General features: G+C 33.5%; 1 protein-coding gene across 4 annotated transcripts in view; it reads right to left on the bottom strand.

Moving 5' to 3' along the window:
• Positions 1-19,083, bottom strand: part of Uvrag (UV-resistance associated gene) — a 247,078-nt gene that overhangs the window by 94,890 nt on the left and 133,105 nt on the right. For all 4 annotated transcript variants that reach the window (XM_090413519.1, XM_090413518.1, XM_090413517.1 and 1 more), the window contains one exon: positions 3,045-3,142. In XM_090413519.1, coding sequence (XP_090269645.1) covers positions 3,045-3,142 — 98 coding nt within the window. The remainder of the gene's footprint in view (positions 1-3,044; positions 3,143-19,083) is intronic.

The raw sequence follows: 19,083 nt of genomic DNA, 5'->3' as shown, positions 1-19,083 counted from the left end.
CATGAAAAATATTGATATACACTATCAAGAGCACTAACATGTTCTCTTGATAGTGCATATCAATATTTTTTTAAAATTTCACCCAATCTTTAAGGTCTTCTCTTTGTTACTGAAGCATTTCACTTTTTCTCTAATAACAGTATTGCTGCAGTCTTTTTGATGTAAATTGCAAGCTAACGTGATTTCTAACAATATATCATTATATACCAGGGGTGTTCAACCCATCGATCACGGAGCGATTTTTGGTTGATCTCTTGTATTCCTCCTTACAAATTTAATTAAAACTGAAAACATAATATTTTATTTATCATTATTTTGTATTATTTTTAATTCGTTTTAAATGTATTGCTATTGTTTATTTATTTTTCGTTAAAATTGTCAAATCAGTAATTTTCTTATAAGTCCGGGTAAATGAATTAATTTGGATCAGTGGAAGTCAAACAGCGAGCCAAGTGAATACGATTATAAGCAAAGTGTAAAAACTCGATTGTAGCTTAAATATTAAATATTCCAAAGCACATTACACCGATTTTTTACTTAGGCTAAGTCCCATGTGAATATTGTAAAAAAATAAACTTTGTCTCAGTATAGTTCGTATTATCGTATTACATGTTTTTGTAAATAACTATTTTGAAGCTAACTGTAGATACTGCTTTAATAAGAATATGTTAGTGTGTTAAAAACAAAGGCAATGTTTTTGTCACTGAAGCTGTACATGGCAGCAGTAGAAAGATTGTTATTGAAACTTGTATGTATGAGAAAGGCTTGAAGGCTCTAAGTGTAAACATCTCCGAAGTCAGTCAGAAAGAGTTCAAACAACTTTCCGATGGCCGGCAACTTACAATCAACAGAAAGCGGAGGAGAACCAAAGGCATGCCGAATTTGAAACTTTAGATGAAAGACGCATACCGATTCTTTGGAGGTTGCCAAACTTCATGCGAGGTCTCAGAGGAGGCCTAATAAAAAGGGACTGAAGCAAGCAGAAGGGTTCCACAATTGCTAGCGGAGAGGAGGCAGCCAGGTCCAGAGTCGCCGTTAGAGAGACTACCCGGATCCACATTACTTGAGAGAGGAGTTTCCTGCTTCCAAAAAGGAGCTTCTCAGTTCAAGATGTCGCTAGAGAGAAACTACTTCTAGGCCGCAAACAAGGTTTCAAATTGCCGAAAGGAAGAGTTCCAATTGCCGGAGAAAAGTTTCCAGGCCAGGTTAATGTCAGACATTCACCAGTGTGTTGCATTTTCATTATAATTTGATGAATCAAACGACTTCACTGATATTGCTCAGTTAATGGTATTTATTTGCATGGTATTTCAAGATTATTCAAGTAAAGAAGAACTTTTGAAAATTATACCATTTTGGAAAGGACTAGGAGAGAAGACATTTTTTTAGCATTTGGTGAATTTGTGAAACAACACAAACTTCCGCTTTTTAAACTTGTGTCTATTACTACTGATGGTGCTCCTGCAATGATAGGCAATAAATCAGGCTTCATTTCATTATGTAAAAACGACAAATATCCAGATTTTTTAACGTACCACTGTATTATTCACCAACAAGTACTGTGTAGTAAAAGATTAAACACAAAAGATGTTTTGGATATTACATTTAAAACTGTAAATTCTGTTCGAGGAAAAGCTCTGCAACAGCGGTTATTTAAATCACAAGCAGATGATGATAGGGAACTTCTGTTGTACAATAATGTTCGCTGGCTCCGCAGAAGTCAATTTTTAGAAAGATTTCTTGCATTAATTAATGATATAAAATTTTTTCTTGATGAAAAAGGAGATATTTATCCACAATTGAGTGATAAAAGATGGTTGTTACACTTATCATTTTCAGTAGATTTCTGTACGAAATTAAGCAATTTAAATTTAGAGTTACAAGGTAGAGATAAAAATTTAATTGACATGTTAAGTTCAATAAAAACTTTCCAACAATACTTACTTTTATTAAAGAAAAATATAAATGACTGCGAATTTAGACATCTCCCATATTCATTAAAGTTTTTTTGAACAAAATCAAGAAATGCTTCGCTATGATTTAAAAGAATTTATTCGTGGAATAGAATTAGTTGAGGAAGAAATAAATTCAGGATTTAAAGATTTTAATAAAACTGAAATGATTGTATCTTATCAATAATCCATTTCAAGAAAACTTGAACATCACAGAAATTTCAAATAAAATTAGTGGGCTGTTTGATATAAACCAAGCTGAAGTAGAACTTGAGATAATAAACATTTAGAATAGTTTACATTTAAAATCAATAAACAATGAAATCATTTGGAAGTATGCACATGAAAAATTCCCAATATTAACTGATATTGCACGAAAAATTCTGTCGTGTTTTGGATCGACATACTTGTCAGAATCCACTTTTTCAAATATGACCGCCATAAAAAATTAATTAAGAAACCAAATTACAAATGATCATTTGGATGATTGTCTGCAATTGGCCACTTCTTCATATCAACTTGACTATGAAAATATTGCGAGGTCCAAAAAATTCCAAATTTCACATTAACTTTTTATTTTTTTTTAAATAACTAGCATTTCCTGTAACTTATGAGTTTGTAATCAATTTGTTGATTTTTCTAACTTTGGTTTTCCAAAATAGAGAAATAAATATTTCATTCCAATATATTTGGGTTTTTTTTTTGTTGTATTAAAATAATTAAAAGTGATAAATAAATTTTTAAATACACAAATAAAGTTTTTAGTTGTGTATTTTTTTTTAGTTGTTTATTTGTGCATAATCAGATATCAGGTTGGGCGAACATGATCTATATAAGAGAGTAGATCGCCAAATAACTTATATATAAGAGAGTAGTTTGCCGAATAACTTTTTATAGAAAAGTAGCTCGCATAGTAAAAAAAGGTTGAACACCACTGTTATAGACCATGTTTAGGATTAGCTAATACAGAAAACAATTTGGTCAACTAGGTCACACGTCATGAATTCATCTCTGACTGCTTAATATCCAAGTGGATACATCCTAATAGGATATACACTTTTCATAATTTCTTTAATTTTTCTAGATACCTACCTACTCACAGTAGTAACAGAATAAGATACTCTAACTGATGATGGATCTGCTGGAATAGAATCAACAATAGGCACTTGATCAGAATCCTCTTGATGAACCTGAAAGAAATTTATCACATTCCACACAAGTTATTAATGAAGTAATTCATACAAGGTGCAACTTACTATGTGTATTCTATAAATAAGAGAACATGAACAAACTAGCACATATAACTACAAAAACTAACTTATTTAAAGAAATAACTATGCAAGATGGCATTTTTTTTTTTTTTAACTTTTGATGATTTCACATATATCAGTGGCATCACGTGCCCATTTCAGTTGGGTGTGCAAAATTCACGTCAATTTGACCAAATTTTTATCAATGTATGCAAGTTTTGAGAGTGCATAGCACATCAACACTCATCTTAATTGGTCCAATGCAATTAATTGTAACCAAATCTGCGTAGAGTCGGGGACAATGTTTGTCTTAAGATATATCAGTAAACAACAATGAAGGAGAATGCTATATTTGGTCGGTATATTTGAATTACTCAAAGGTGAAAATAAGACGTGAGAATGGGAAATGAAAGGAAAGAATAAGTGTGAGTAGAAATACTTTCATTAATGGTAAACTAATTATTAATAATTAACATTTGTGATGTGTGCGTGTTCTATAAGTTGCTGGGTAGAGCGAATAGCATGTGAACCTATAAAGTCTAGACATGAATAAGTGTGAATAATTATGATGGCATAATTTAAAAAAAAAAAAGGAACATGAAAGGAAAAGAGATTTGTTTGCAAAGTATAAATAACTAACTAATAATAAACAACCACTAATACATTTAGTAGTTCAGTTAAAAACTATAGCGAGAGGCTAATCTAGGGATCCCGTACGTCCCGGTTTGCCCGGAACAGTCTCGGCATCCCGATATGTTTAGTTCGGGAGGCTAAATGTCCGGGATTTTTTAGAATATAAAAATATTAACATTTCTAATAAGAATAAGTACAAGTTGTAATATTTTTGGGTGCTTTTAAAAATGTATGTTTACAAAACAAAAAAGCAGAGACATATTTATTTTGTAGTTCGGTGAATTACCGAAGAATGTTAGAATTTTGGGAAAACGATTTAGTTCCATACATTTCATTCAGCCGGAGAAAAGAATGCGAGAATGAGGGAGACAGTCGTCCAACTGTATGTTTAACTAATCACAACCATGGCATCTATTTCGTTCGTCTGGTCGGCTGTAAATTTTTAGCAATTTTTTGTCTCAAGCTTAATTCACATAGAGTACGAAATCTGACGGTCCGAAATGTTTCTCATTGGTCGACATGTTTTTGAATATTAACACGCCACGATAGTTCATTTTCTTTCAACCAATGAGAAACATTTCGGGCCGTCGGATATCGTACGCTATGCGAACTAAGCTTCACGCGTAAGGCGCTAAATTGTTTTTATATCACTACAAGGTATGTGATATAACCTAGTTTTGAACTGTTCATTTTGTATTCTTGCATTCATGTATTAATTTTGAACATTGTATTTTTTCAATTAATAAAGTTATACCGTTTGTTACAAAATGTCCAAAAGAAAGTGTAATTTCAATGAAAAATTCAAGGATCTTTTTCCTTTCATTTTCATGACAAAAAGCAGTAATTGTGATGATAGCTCAAGAGTGAAATGTAGCGTGTGCCATGCAGAATTTAACATTGGCCACAGAGGTAAGGCAGATATAACTGACCATGTCAATACAAAAAAACACGAGTCTGCTGTGTCTGCAAAAAGTTCAAGTCAATCATTGACATCATTTTTGGGTATCAAAAGTTAGGTAGCCAAGAAATGGAGTTGGTTGCACAAGAGGCTACATTTGTTTTTCATGCAGTTAAACACAATCACAGTTTCCAATCTATGGATTGTACATCCTCTATGTTAAAAAAATTCTTGAATAAGAAATTTTCATGTGCACAAACAAAGTGCAAGGCTATTATTACCAATGTGTTATCACTACATGTAAAAAGTGAAATATTGGACGATCTGAGGAATGTAAAATATTGTTGCATATCCATAGATGCATCTAATCATATTGATCTTAAGATTGTGCCTATCAACGTGAGGTATTTCATTGTTGATAAAGGGATTTCAACAGAAATATTAGAATTTTCTGGCCTTCCTGGAGAAACTTCTGATCTAATTTGTGATCACATTTTAAATGCTGCCCAAAAACATAACATTACTGATAAAATAATAGGCATTTCAGCAGATAATACCAACACAAATTTTGGTGGATTAAAAGGGAAAGGTAAAATTAATGTTTTTACTAAATTACAAAACAAATTAAACAGAAAATTAATAAGTGTAGGGTGTGCAACTCATATTATACATAATGCTGTACAAACTGCTGCTGATATCTTACCAATATTCAAACAATTTTGGGTAAAATTTTCCAGCATTTTCACCAATTCACTGTCAGAGTCGAAAGTCTGAAATCTTTTTGTGATTTTGTCGAAACTGAATACAAGGCTATTTTAGGTCATAGCAAAACGCGATTCCTTTCACTGCAGCCATGTTTAATTCGTTTTATCGCAATGTACGATGGGATTAAATCCTATTTCTTGTCTCAAGATAAATGTCCAACAATTTTGAATACGTTTTTCAGTGATAAGAAGTCTTTCATTTATCTTCTATTTTTAAAAAATCAGATGAAAATGTTTTCTGAGGCAATCCAGTGAATCGAAAGAGAATATGCTATGGGTTGCGAGGTAAAAAAAAAGAGATAGACATTCTTATTACAAAAATTTTATTGCGTGAAAATGAGAAGTATTTATCCAGCGAAGTGAAAATCAAAATGAAATCTTATCATTTAGAGACAACATCTCCAATTTCTACTTCACTACAATTCAATATATTCAATGGACTCACAATCAGTTTAGTGTATTTACTAAAATGGAATGGGCTTGCTTGAACACACCCGTATCCTGGGAAAATTTAATGGAATGTGTCAAAGGAATTAAGACTTTCTTTCAACTTTAATTCAGAGACTTTAATGAAGAGAACTTATTTGATGAATACAGCCATGTTAAAATATATGCAACTGACTATCAAATTAATGAACGGAATAATGCCAGTTTTAAACTCGAGGACTATTCCCTGATATAATTGAAGATATATGCTCTTCAGGTCCTTTTCATCTCTTAGGTCTCAGCTCATCAACTGTATGCTTCTCCTTTGATATAGAAACCCAACTTTCATCAAATCCATGTTCCATGTCATTCCTAAGCTGCTTCATAGTCATGCACTTTTTTTTTTTTACAACAGTACAATATATCATAGGATGAAGTTTGCAGTATATTATTCAAGACATCATAGCAAAATAAAACAGAATAAATTTCTTGCAGCAAAATTGTTTGAAAATCTTGAAAGAATGCAAAAAACCATGAGCTTTGATTACAACATCTACGTCCCATTACCCTGAATTCTCCACAACATGTTCAAAAAATTCATTGAGTTGATTTCTGTGACATTTTACTGTGCTTGTTAAATGGGAAGTAAAGTTCCATCTGGTTGGTGCGATGGAGGGTAATTTTAAGCAACAAAATCTTGCAAAGCATTTATTCTTTTCGATGATTTAGAAAAAAATGTCACCAATGCACTGATAATTTTGAAAAACAATCTACATTCCTTGATATTTGAGAGGCTTTGCTTCAGAACTAAATTCAAAATGCAGGCATAGCAATGAGTAAATATTCCTAAAGGATATGCCTCGATAACTTTCCTCTGTAAGCCATTAATATGGCCACTCATTACACAAGCACCATCGTAAGTTTGGCTGACTAACTTGTCCTTAATACTGAATTCCTCAACTCTGCATACAACATGTTTAAAAAGTCCTAGACATTCTATAATCACTTAAGTCTGTAAATCCAATAAACCGTTCATGTATTTGCCCATTACTGACAAAATGAGAAACAGTTGATAGCTGCAATTTTGTGACATCAGATTTTTCATCCAGAATAATGGCCACAAATGTAGCAGTAGTAATTTCTTCTTCTTTTTTTTATAGCGTCTTTTACCACCATGTCAGGACAAAATTACACAGGAAAAAATTACACGGGATAAAATTGCACTGCAAAAATTACACGAGGACGAAATTACACAAACAAAAAATTACACATAGATAAAAATACACTAAGAAAAAAATTAAAAGGAAAAAATACACAACTAAGAAATTACTTGTGTAATTTCGAAATTATGAAATTAAACAAAAAATTTATATAAGAAAAAAATTAAAAGGAAAAATAGGAAAATATTTACACAAGTAATTTCGAAATTACGAAATTACACAGGGAAGAAAAAACAAAGAAAAAATTACACAAACAAAAATTTACATATAGATAAAAAATACACAAGTAAGAAATTACACATAAAATAAAATTTACCAGAAATTGTACAAAATTTATAACCAGCAAGGGGTGAATCACTAGTGTAGATTTGGACAAGAGGATTAGGGAGGTGGTGGAGTTGAAAACTCCAAATGATGTAGCCATTAGCTACCCTAATTAGTACTTACCTCAGATTTATAAGGAATAATTTCCTATGGTAAAACCAATCGACAATTGTTAATCACCATGAACTGCTCAAGAATTTCTAAGAATTGTTTAGGAGAAGGTATATAAGTAAATTTTTGTCTTACATTCTTCAGTTCTAGTTTAGTGACTCGTAATACAACTAGTGTATAAAATGCGACGTAATAAATTTCGTGATTTTATTTATTATAATTAAAATCACAAAATTTTAATTGTAATTAATAATTTTAATTTTAATTAATAATTGTAATTTTAATTAATAATTATTTTAATTAATTCTTAATTTATCCGTGGCTGATTTTGAGTACAGCATTAATAATAAATGTGGTCAAATTATAATTTACAAAGGATTTGAGTTTGTTCATTACCATGAAACTGCTATTGGAACTATTCATTGCAGTTTTGCAAAGTTTAGAACTTGACATTGTTGATCGCTGCTCCATACCAGAGACAACAAGATTATCCATGAGTATTCAGAACACTGTCATGTTAATAGGACTTTTGAATCTGAAGCTCATCAACTTGCAAACCAAATGAAAAGAAAAATGTCGAATCCAGGCGCTACGGCACATGCAATTATAGCTAACAGTTTAGTGACTGTATCAGACGGATTAAAAATGTGCTAACAGAAGAAGAGCTCCATGATGAGGTGATTAAATAGATCTAAAGCTAAAGCAATCGGAAATGTTCTGTCAAATCCAGATAACAAAAATTTTGAAATACCAGAAGTACTCTAAATGGATTATTCATGATTCCGGAGCAGAAGATCGAGAACGTATAATACTAATTGGTCACAAGACTCTTCTAGATCAACTTGTAGTTAACAATTTTTGGCTAGCAGATGGTACATTTAAAGTGGTTCCAGAAATATATTATCAGTTATACAGTATCCATGTCCAATATGATTCAGGCATCGCTTTTCCTTGTCTACTGGCTCTTCTACCAGGGAAAAAGGAAGAAATATACATGAAGATGCTGAACACGTTACTGGAGAAAATTCCTCAAGCTCAGCCACGAAAAATTTTGACCGATTTTGAAACAGCAGCAATGAATGCTTTCCATACCATGTTTGAAAACATCGAAATTGGTGGCTGCTTTTTCCACTTATCACAATCTATTATACGCAAAGTAAATGAATGTGGACTAAAATCTCTATATGAATCCAATCAGTCATTTGCAGTACACATTAAAATGTTACAATCACTTGCACTTTTACCAGAAGTGTAGAAACATTTTTAGAAGTTGCTGATCTGTTCTCTAATTTAGATGAATATAATGAACAAATCGAGCAAGTTCTCCTTCTTAGAACGTACATATATTCGAGGTCGACAGCTCAGGAATGGCACTTATAGACAACCTCTATTCAATATTTCTACTTGGAACCATTGACAGTCTGTAGCCAACTGTATAGCTAGAACTACAATTTGTATCGAAGGATGGCACTATGGACTTCAGTCGCTCTTTCAGCGTTCCCATCCAACTGTTTGGAAATTTTTGGATAACACTGTATGTTGTAAAGATAATTCTTTAACAAACTATTTGCAGCATTTAACTGGTCAACAAAAAAAAAGGATGTTGTAGGTACATTTTGTTAAAACAATGTATTTCAAATATTGTACAAAATTACGACTCTAATAGACGATTGGATTTTTTATGTTGTATAGCTTATATGACTTAGTGTTTGTTTTTTTATTATTTTTTAAAATAAAAGTAATTTTTGCAATATTAAGAAAGTTTGTGTTTAATTTGACAACAAAATGCCAATAATATTTTAATCAAATTAAAGTCAACAGGTAGGTCTTTTAAAGTATTACAAAATTAACGGAACTCTTATCTGAAAATAAATATAAAATTCATCACACAAATTTAAGAACTCTAAAGTAAAAAACTGCAGTGTGAATATTCAAATTTGTGTAATTTTTTCTTCTCTCTTCCATCATCTGTGGATGATGATGAGGCTGAATGAACTCTTTCCACTTCTGTCTGTCCCAGGAGAGTTCGAACAATTCTGTCCAGTTTGGTGTCGCTTGTTGTGATTTGGTTTTCAGGTCCTCTTTTATTTGGTCTATCAATCTAATTCTGGACTGTCCTTTGGATCTTTTACCTTCCATCGTTGTATTCAGGGCTTTAGATGGTAGTCTTTCTGTTCCCATTCTGGTCACATGGCCAAACCATCGCAGTCTTCTTTCTTGGATTTTGTCTATTATTGTTATTTCTTGTTTTAGTCATTTCCTTGTCTTAAGTCATTTCCTTGTAATTTTTTCTTAGTGTATTTTTTATCTATATGTAATTTCTTCCTTGTGTAATTTTGTCCCATGTAATTTTAACATGTAACCCTTTTACCACATCAGATATAGAACTAATAATATCATTTCGTAATGTGGAAGAAGTTCCTTGAAATATAGTCAAATCCTTTAAACGACTGTCAAAAAGATCATACACACAGAGCACATTTAAAAATTGTATATAATTTCCTTGATTAGTTGAATCTTCAGACTTATCATGACCTCTCAAAGGAAGCCCTTATTCAGCCAAATAGTATACAGCTGGGGTGTCAAACTGGCGGTCCCCAGGCCGCGTGTGCCTCCGACGCCTCAAGGAAAGATTTTAAAAAAAGGATGATTGCTTTTTATAATAAAACAGAAATACCGTATTTACTCGAATATAACTTGCCCTCGCATATGACTCGCACCCCTGTACCCTGATTTTACTTTATGAAAAAAGAAATTAAAAAGTTTTGCACGTACTGTACGTCGCACACAAAACTAAAGTTTAACAACTTTCACATCAGAACAATAACTCACTCCCCGCGGTAAACAACATGCTTTCCCCAACTGCAATTAGAGACAGCTGGTATAAAAACGGCACTAACTAATGAATCACATGTCCCCTCCCACATTAACCATGCTGTTTAGACTTAAGCAAAACCATATGTTTCACCGGCAAACACAGTATCTAACTCAAATCTATTGTTTTTAGTTAGATGTATGTGAGTGCCCCACTAACTCAAACACAAAGCTGCAATAAAATTCATAAACATGTTAAAACTAAGACATATAGAGTGAACGTTGTTAAGACATTTCAGATATTATGGAATTTGGGTGAAGAGAATTAGCATTTCAGCTCAAAAATGTCGGCTTGACTTTGTGTTTTGGTAACGCGATCTTTTGTTAATACCGCACCAATCATATCCACATCTTCATAGCTGTTCTATCTCTATTGGCCTACCATTGCTGCCTGTTTCACGTTCTGCTTTCACTTCTCAGACATTCGTGAAGGGTGTTCGTTACGTATCTAAAATCTTGTAAATTACTTGGAATAATTGGAAAGAAGACGACGCTATTTGGATAGATGACTTTGACAATGCACACAAGGAAACCGCTCTGGAGGCCAGAAGTAGCTATAACGAAGAGGAGATTCTTGGTAAGTCATCCACATTTTCAGTTTTTTTTCTGAAAACTTTAGTTTCTAAAAATCCCCGCATATATCTCACACCATGATTTTTTAGCTTTAATTTTGGGAAAAAAAGTGCAAGTTATATTCGAGTAAATACGGTATCGATTTATTCGTTTTCATTTTTCATACGACATTTATAGTTACAATATGGATGCAATGACCTGCTATAATATAATTGCAGTAATAAAAATTTATATCGCAATTTCAATGTTAGATCCAATCCTAATCAATTGTAAACTATATAGTTACAATATGGATGCAACAATCTGCTATAATATAATTGCAATAATAAAAATTTATGTCGCAATTTCAATGTTAAATCCGATCCTAATCAGTCGTAAACTATATTTATGCTTTCATTGTTAATTTACAGCACGCTGCTGGTAGCGTGCTGAAAAAGTTGAATTCTATTGGCTACCAGCTGTTCACGTGACGCGCAGCATACGCACTCATGGGAATTCAGCTATGAGTTTATAATTGCCTGCTACGGTCAATCAGTGATCTTTGAAGTCAGTGTGCCGAACACGATTCAACGACAATCTAGCAGTGAGCGAATCCCTTTTATTATTATTATTTTTTTTTATTTGCAATAGTATCGTGCACTGGTCTACAGTTTTGTGTGATTTTATTCAAACATTTTTATAAAAATTGTTAATAATATTACTACTATATTTATTCACCGAGGCAATGTCGCTTTCCAAGCCAACAAGAAAAAGAAAAATTGCTGATGAGAGGAGAAAATTTCAAGAAAAATGGGAATTAAATTACTTCTGCGCTGAAACAAAGGACAAAATTGTGTGCATTATTTCTAACGAAACAATTAGTGTCGCCAAAGAATAAAATAAAAAAAGGCACTACGATAAAATTCACAAAGAACAATATTCACGCTTTAAGGGTAAACCAAGAGAAGAAAAATTAAGAACTATGAAGAATTCACATCAAAGTCAACAAGTATTTTCAAAAATTATGAAAGATAATGAATCAGCAGTGAGAGCCAGTCATGAAATCAGCTATTTATTGGTGAAACATTCCAAACCTTTTAGTGATGGTTCCTTGGTTAAGGAATGTATGATAAAAGCAGCCGAAAACATATGTCCCAAAAACGTGCAAGTATTTCACGATATTTCTTTGTCCAAAAATACTGTGATCAAAAGAATAACCGAAATGGCAGATAATCTGCATGACCAGTTGCAAGAAATATCCGCAAGCGTACAGTGTTTTTCAATTGCACTTGATGAAAGTTTCGATATTCACGACGTGGCTCAAGTTGCTTTGTTTCTTCGGGCTTGCGACGACAATATGAATATTACTGAAGAGTTCTTGGAAATGATTCCCATTCATGGAGCCACTACAGGGGGAAGACATTTTTGATGCCGTGTGGGGCATTTTTGAAAAATATCAACTTCCTCTGAACAGGCTCGTAGCAGCGACAACTGATGGTGCTCCAGCAATGACAAGCAAATATAAAGGTTTTGTGTCAAGACTTGCAGCAAAGTTAAAGGAAATGTATCCAGACATTCCAAAACTGTAATCTTTCCACTGCATTATTCATCAGCAGGTCCTGTGCTCCAAAATGTTGGAAATGAGCAGCATATTTAAGCCTGTGACAAATACCGTGAACTTCATCCGATCCAGAGGCCTCCATCACCGCCAGTTTGCACAATTTCTAAAAGACTTGGAGAGTGAATTTGAAGGGCTACCTTATTACACAGAGATTTGTTGGTTATCTTGTCATAAGATTTTAAAAAGCTTTTTTTTTACTTTTAGAGGAGATAAAATTGTTCCTAGAAATGAAAAATCATGATGTTGCATTTCTCAATGATCAGACATGGGTACAAGATCTGGCATTCTTAGTTGATATTACAGGACATTTGAGTGATTTAAATGTCAAACTTCAGGGAAAAGATCAGTTAATAACACACACATGTATGATAATACACTGGCAAGTTTTAGATGTAAGTTAGTTTTGTTTCAAAATCATTTAAAAGAGAATATTCTAAATTATTTTCCTATGTGTGAACAGTTGAACAACAAGAATCAAAGTTTACCTTTTTTCAATATCGTCCCAAACTAGAAAAAATTAAAGAAGAATTTGATAGGCGATTTAAAGATTTCAAGGAGCAAGAAGAAGTTTTTTCGCTTTTTACGGATCCTTTTTCCTTTAATTTCGAAAAAGCTCCTATTTGTATTCGAATAGAACTTATTGATTTCCAAAATGATTCCATTCTAAAAGTGAAATACCAAGAACTTGGTGTACCAAAAATATACAGTTATTTAGGTCAAAAATATCCAGAAATAAAATAGTTTGCAGCAAATGTTATTTTGGAAGCACCTATGCATGTGAACAATTATTCTCATGTATGAAAGGTAACAAATCAAGATTAACCGACATCAACCTTTCTGCCATAACGAAGGTCATTATGGCAGAAAGGTTTCGCTCACAATCTTTGACTCCAAATTTTGACCGGCTGGTTAATAATAAACGTTGTCAAGTTTTCAGGAAAAAAATAAAATACTGAAATTAAATTATTATAATTATATTATGCAAGTATATACCGGTATATATATATATATATATATATATATATATATATATATATATATTTTTTTTTTTTTAACCCAAAAATATAATTTTTCCCCAAAATATTTTCAGTAACATTTAAAAAATCATTTAAAAATTCAAAATATAAGCTCTCCCCCCCCCCCATGGCAAAAAAGAAATATATATATATATATATATATATATACTTCTATATATATATATATATATATATATATATATAGAAGTATTATTTCAATGCAAACACAAAATTTCAAACTAACAGGATGCTCTGTAAATTTTTGTGATGGTTATTAATGAGTTTATACTTTTTTTTAGAATGTATAGATATATAAATATTTGATTTATTTAAATAAAATTTAATTTCGTTTTAATTTGGATTAAATGCTATCTATTGTAAATATTAATATAATAAAATATTCTTTATATTATTTTTTTTTTCGAGTTGTCAATCATTATAATATTATTTTATGTCTTGTAATGTTTAGACTAAATAAAATTTTTGTTATTAATTTTCCAATTTATTTAGACTCATTTTTTCACTTTCCTTCGATTCTAATTAGTGCAGGGTTTTTTAGACGAAAATTTTTTGCGGCCCACTTTAGATACAATTTTATAGCAAATGATCCACAGTCCAATTTGAGTTTGACACTCCTGGTATACAGCATCAATTAATCTTTTTAAAATTTCTCTATTTTTCTTTACCTGTCCATTATGATGGATAACTTCAATTTTTCTTTGTTTGTCAAAGAAAGTATCAATTCTTTGTTTTCCAAACATCTTGAGATTTAAAAGTGATTGAACATGTGACTGGGAGTGCTCATGTTTTTGTGCTGATGCTGTTAAATGGTTAAGGTCAGAATATCCATGCTTATTCCAAATACCTTTCTCTCTGGATAATAATAAACAAGGCCAACAAAAAAAGTCTTGACCACACTTCACATCACATCCAGTTAACCATTCTACAGTACTGTATTGTGAAACAGAGAAGTGTCTCATATGTTCAGTTTTTGCATCTTTGTGCATGCTTTGTAAATTTGGAGGAGAAGAACGAGGCTTACCTCTTTCAAGTACAATCATACAATCCATAAAAGTTCTGGCAGAAAACAGGACATTCAGTAGATCATCAACACTGTTTCCCATTGTGAATATGGGCAAAAAAAAAAGAAGTTATAAATTTATGGAAAATTATATATTAAAAACTTGCCTACCACGTCAGGTCACACTTCATGCACGCAAATCAGATGAAACTCAGAAAAAAATAGTAACTCATGACAAATGACAATGTTCAATTGGATTGGTTGATACAATAATCAATCACAGCCTCTAGGTGCTATTATCTCAGAGCTCACTCTGCTTCGCCTTCTGAGCAGTCTAATACTACAAGAACAATGAGAATTTGACCTGATGTGCCATCTGTACAACTTTTCAAAGGGCTCAAAGGTGTATGTATTTTGAATGCACACCTGGGCTATTAACACAAATGTTTATGCGTCGAAAAGTGCCCTCTTCATGAAGCATAAGTATATTGTGTTTAATTTTAGGAATCACGTCAGGAAACAATTAGGGGAATCTTTAATGGGAATAAATGCAACAATATAATATGTGATATTAATATTCTGTGGATGAGCACCGCACACCTAGAATATTTGCCCCTGATATACACACACACACGAGGGGAGGGGGGCTGGAAAGATCTGATAAACAACTAGAACAAAATGATATTATAACCACAAGAAAAACCCCCTCCATATATATATATATATATATATATTTATTTTTTTTTTTTTTTTTTTTTACATAGTAATTTAAGATTCCTAAACCCAAAATAATTCTCACTGTATTATTATAAAGAGTGGAAAAAAAAAAAAAAAAAAATTTAATGGGACTTGAATATGTGCAGACTGTATTTAATTTCTGTGAAATATGCATGAAAGATGAATGAAAAAGAAAAGTTACTTCATGAATTTGTATTCAACAGACAGAGGATGATAGCATGTTCTAAAAGACATGGGATCCAATGAAAATATAATTTAGGCATTCATGTTAAAAGATTTTTCATCTCATCTCATCTTCTTTATACCCTCTTTTACCTTGCGGTGTCGAGGGTCCATTGATCATCGGACCTCAATCCGTTTACAGGATAAGGTGGTCAGCCCTATGTCCCGGTATATCCTATGGCCTGTAGCGTTAAGTTCTCAAGGCCAGTTTGTCTGCTTTGCGGGATGAAACACCCCAGAATAAACTGGGGAAAAAACCCTGCTGTCTACACCCAAGACTGGCTAACTTGGCTATGGCTGAGGAAGATCCTTCAGCTCCTTACGTCAGAGATTTTTCATAATAGGTAAAATAAACTGGCAGTTAATCTAACTACTTCTTGAATACGAACAAAGATTTTTTGGGAAGGATTGTAAAAGTATTACCAAAGATGTGAGAAGAGATTATTGTATAAAGAATATCAGGATATAGTTAGGATATGTACTGAATTAGTATTTGATTTCCTCATTTCTTGTCTTTCAGTGAAAAAATAATAAGATAGAGAAGTATACATAATATTTTATTATAATTTTCTTCTCCAATGAGATAATTATTAAGTAGTGCTTCAATGAGAGCTGCTGCTGCTGCTACTAATACTACAGAACTCCATGAACAGTTAGTACTGCTACTCCCAATCACACTGTAAAATGTTCAAACAGTTTTAATTTCTTCTATAAAGCAAGTGTACCACATCTGTCAAATGGGTGTTCCTCTCTCTCTCTCGACAGTCTGCCATTTCACAGGATGGGAAATAAGTGGAAAGTTTCTTACTAAACTAAAACGTTTTACTTGCTATCTATAAAATAACATTTTTTATTTATTTATTTTTAAAATTATTTATTTTTAAGAATGCTAACAAAAATCTAATCCAGATTCTTTTTTTTAGCATTCTTAAAATTCAAATTTATCAAGAACATTACTAGGAAAGGCAAAGAAATGTGGATTTTGAATTACAGAGCTCAAAATCCGTTGTTTTATTTTTCCTATTAATATTCTATAATGGTTTCCCCATTCATTATTTTACAGATGACTGAGCATGAAACTGGCAATTTACACAAAAATGAAGCAGCTTGAAGGCAGTACGATGGCATAAAGGTCTGCCCATGTTCACAGTACATGGGGGATAGTCAAGTGGTATCTATTATTATTACGGGCAACTCCAGGGAGTCATTAGACTCATCGAGGGAGGTCCCAAATCATTTTCATCACAACTATTCGACATTCATACATTATCTATCATACCTCGCCTTAAACTCATTCACTGTCACAGCATCCACCACAGACTCAGGGAGCGCATTCCACTCATTCACTACTCTAAAAGTAAAGAACCCAGCTCTAACACCTTTACTAACCACACTTTTGCCCAGTTTCCATGGATGTCCCCTAGTCCTCCCACAACCAGCCCTGTTCTCAAAAATATCTTCTGAATTAATTTTATAGAAACCCTTCAGTAATTTGAATGTCTCAATCATATCTCCCCTCCTCCGCCTATCAACCAATTTTTGCAACCCACAAATCCTCAACCTGTTCTCATACGGTTCATTCCACAGACTTGCTATCATCTTGGTCACTCGCCTCTGGATCCTCTCCACCTCCTCCCCATCAAGAAGAAACCTAGGTGACCAAATCCGAGCACAGTAGTCGAGATGAGGTCTTATCAAGGCTCGATACAGAGGAACAATAACCTGCTTGTCTCTGCTTGTCAACGTATTCTTCAGCAACCAAGTGATTTGATGAGCTGATTTGGCCACTTTTGCAATGTGTCCCCTAAATTTCAATTCCTTATCCACCAACACTCCTAAATCTCGTGCCTCATCAATTTCCTGGAGCACGGTTCCACCAATGCAGTAAACTGCCTCCAATCTTTTCACCCCAAAATGCATAACCTTACATTTTGTCACATTAAATTGACATCCATTCTCCCTAGCCCAGACCTCCAATCTATCCAAATCATCCTGCAAAATTTTGATGTCATCTGCATTCACTATTGCCCTACCCAACTTCGCATCATCCGCAAACAAATGAACTGTTCCTCTCAGATCCTTTCCTATATCATTTATGAACAAATTAAACAGCAGTGGTCCAAGAACAGATCCTTGTGGTACACCACTAGTCACAGGCCGTCTTGTGGACTCTACTCCAGAGTAAACCACTCTCTGATATCTCTCCGTCAACCACCCTCCTATCCATCTCACCAACCCTATGTCCATTCCCATATGCTGCAATTTACTGATTAGAATTCCATGTGGTATCCTGTCAAAGGCCTTAGCAAGGTCCAGCAGAATCACTGTAAACCCATTACCCTTATCCAGTTCAGTCGTCACTGTGTTATAATACGTGAGCAAGTTACTGAGGCATGACCTACCCTTCACAAAACCATGCTGTCCCCGATACAGTATCCCATTTTCTTCTATCCAATCTTGTATTTTCCTCTTGACTATTTTCTCTAAGACCTTGATAATGATTCCTGTTATGCTGATTGGCCGGTAATTTTCAACAGCAGCCTTGGAACCACCTTTGTGCAGTGGAACTATTTTCCCCTCTTTCCACTCCCTTGGGACTGACCCAGTCCTGAGGCTCAAATTAAACAAAATGGTCAAGGGCACTGACAATTCTTTGGCCGCTTCACGTACGACACGAGCTGGTATACCATCCAATCCCACAGATGTATTGACATTGAGGTTCTGTAATAGACTAGTTACCTCTACCTCATTCATCACAATTCCAGTATAAGCTGTTGGTTCTTCCATTTCCGCAAAGTCACCACCTGGATGATATACTCTTGCAAAGTGCTCGCTCAGTAATTCCACAACATCGACTGATTCAGTTACCTCCCTACCCTCAGCATTTTTTAAGATCATTCTACCATGAGCATTTTTCCTTTTACTTGCAACATATTGAAAAAACTGTTTGGGGTTCTCTTTAGCCTGCATGGCCAATTTCCTTTCGTAATCTGCTTTTGCTTTTCTTACGACCCTTGTTACCATCCTGGCCTGAGCTTTATACTGTTCATGCACCTGATGGTCACCCTTCTCCTTAAATTCCCTCCACAATTGTTTCTTTTTTTGCAGCTCAAGCTTAATAGTGTTATTCATCCATTTAACCCCTACTTGATTTATTATTCGGACTCTTGGTATACAGTCAACCATTGCCTCCTGCAAACAGTTCTTAACCACCTCCCATGCACTATCAACATCCAGCCCTTGCAGTTTTACATGCCATGGCATTGAGCCAAGCACACACCTAAGCTTGTCATACTTACCAGCCCGGTAATTCCACATGTACCCTGTCTTAATTGTAAATTCGACTCCTTTAGCCACCTCTCAAGTCATGACCTTATGGTCACTCTCACCAATTGGTGGCAACATGGTCATGTTCGTTACAGCTACATTCTCAGTTGCAATTACTAGGTCCAGCACTCTCT

Source organism: Typopeltis vanoorti, chromosome 24 (assembly GCF_054136105.1).
Source record: "Typopeltis vanoorti isolate ZY-2024b chromosome 24, IOZ_Tvanoo_1.0, whole genome shotgun sequence".
NCBI lineage: Eukaryota > Metazoa > Arthropoda > Arachnida > Uropygi > Thelyphonidae > Typopeltis > Typopeltis vanoorti.
This window is presented reverse-complemented; position numbering and strand designations above follow the sequence as displayed.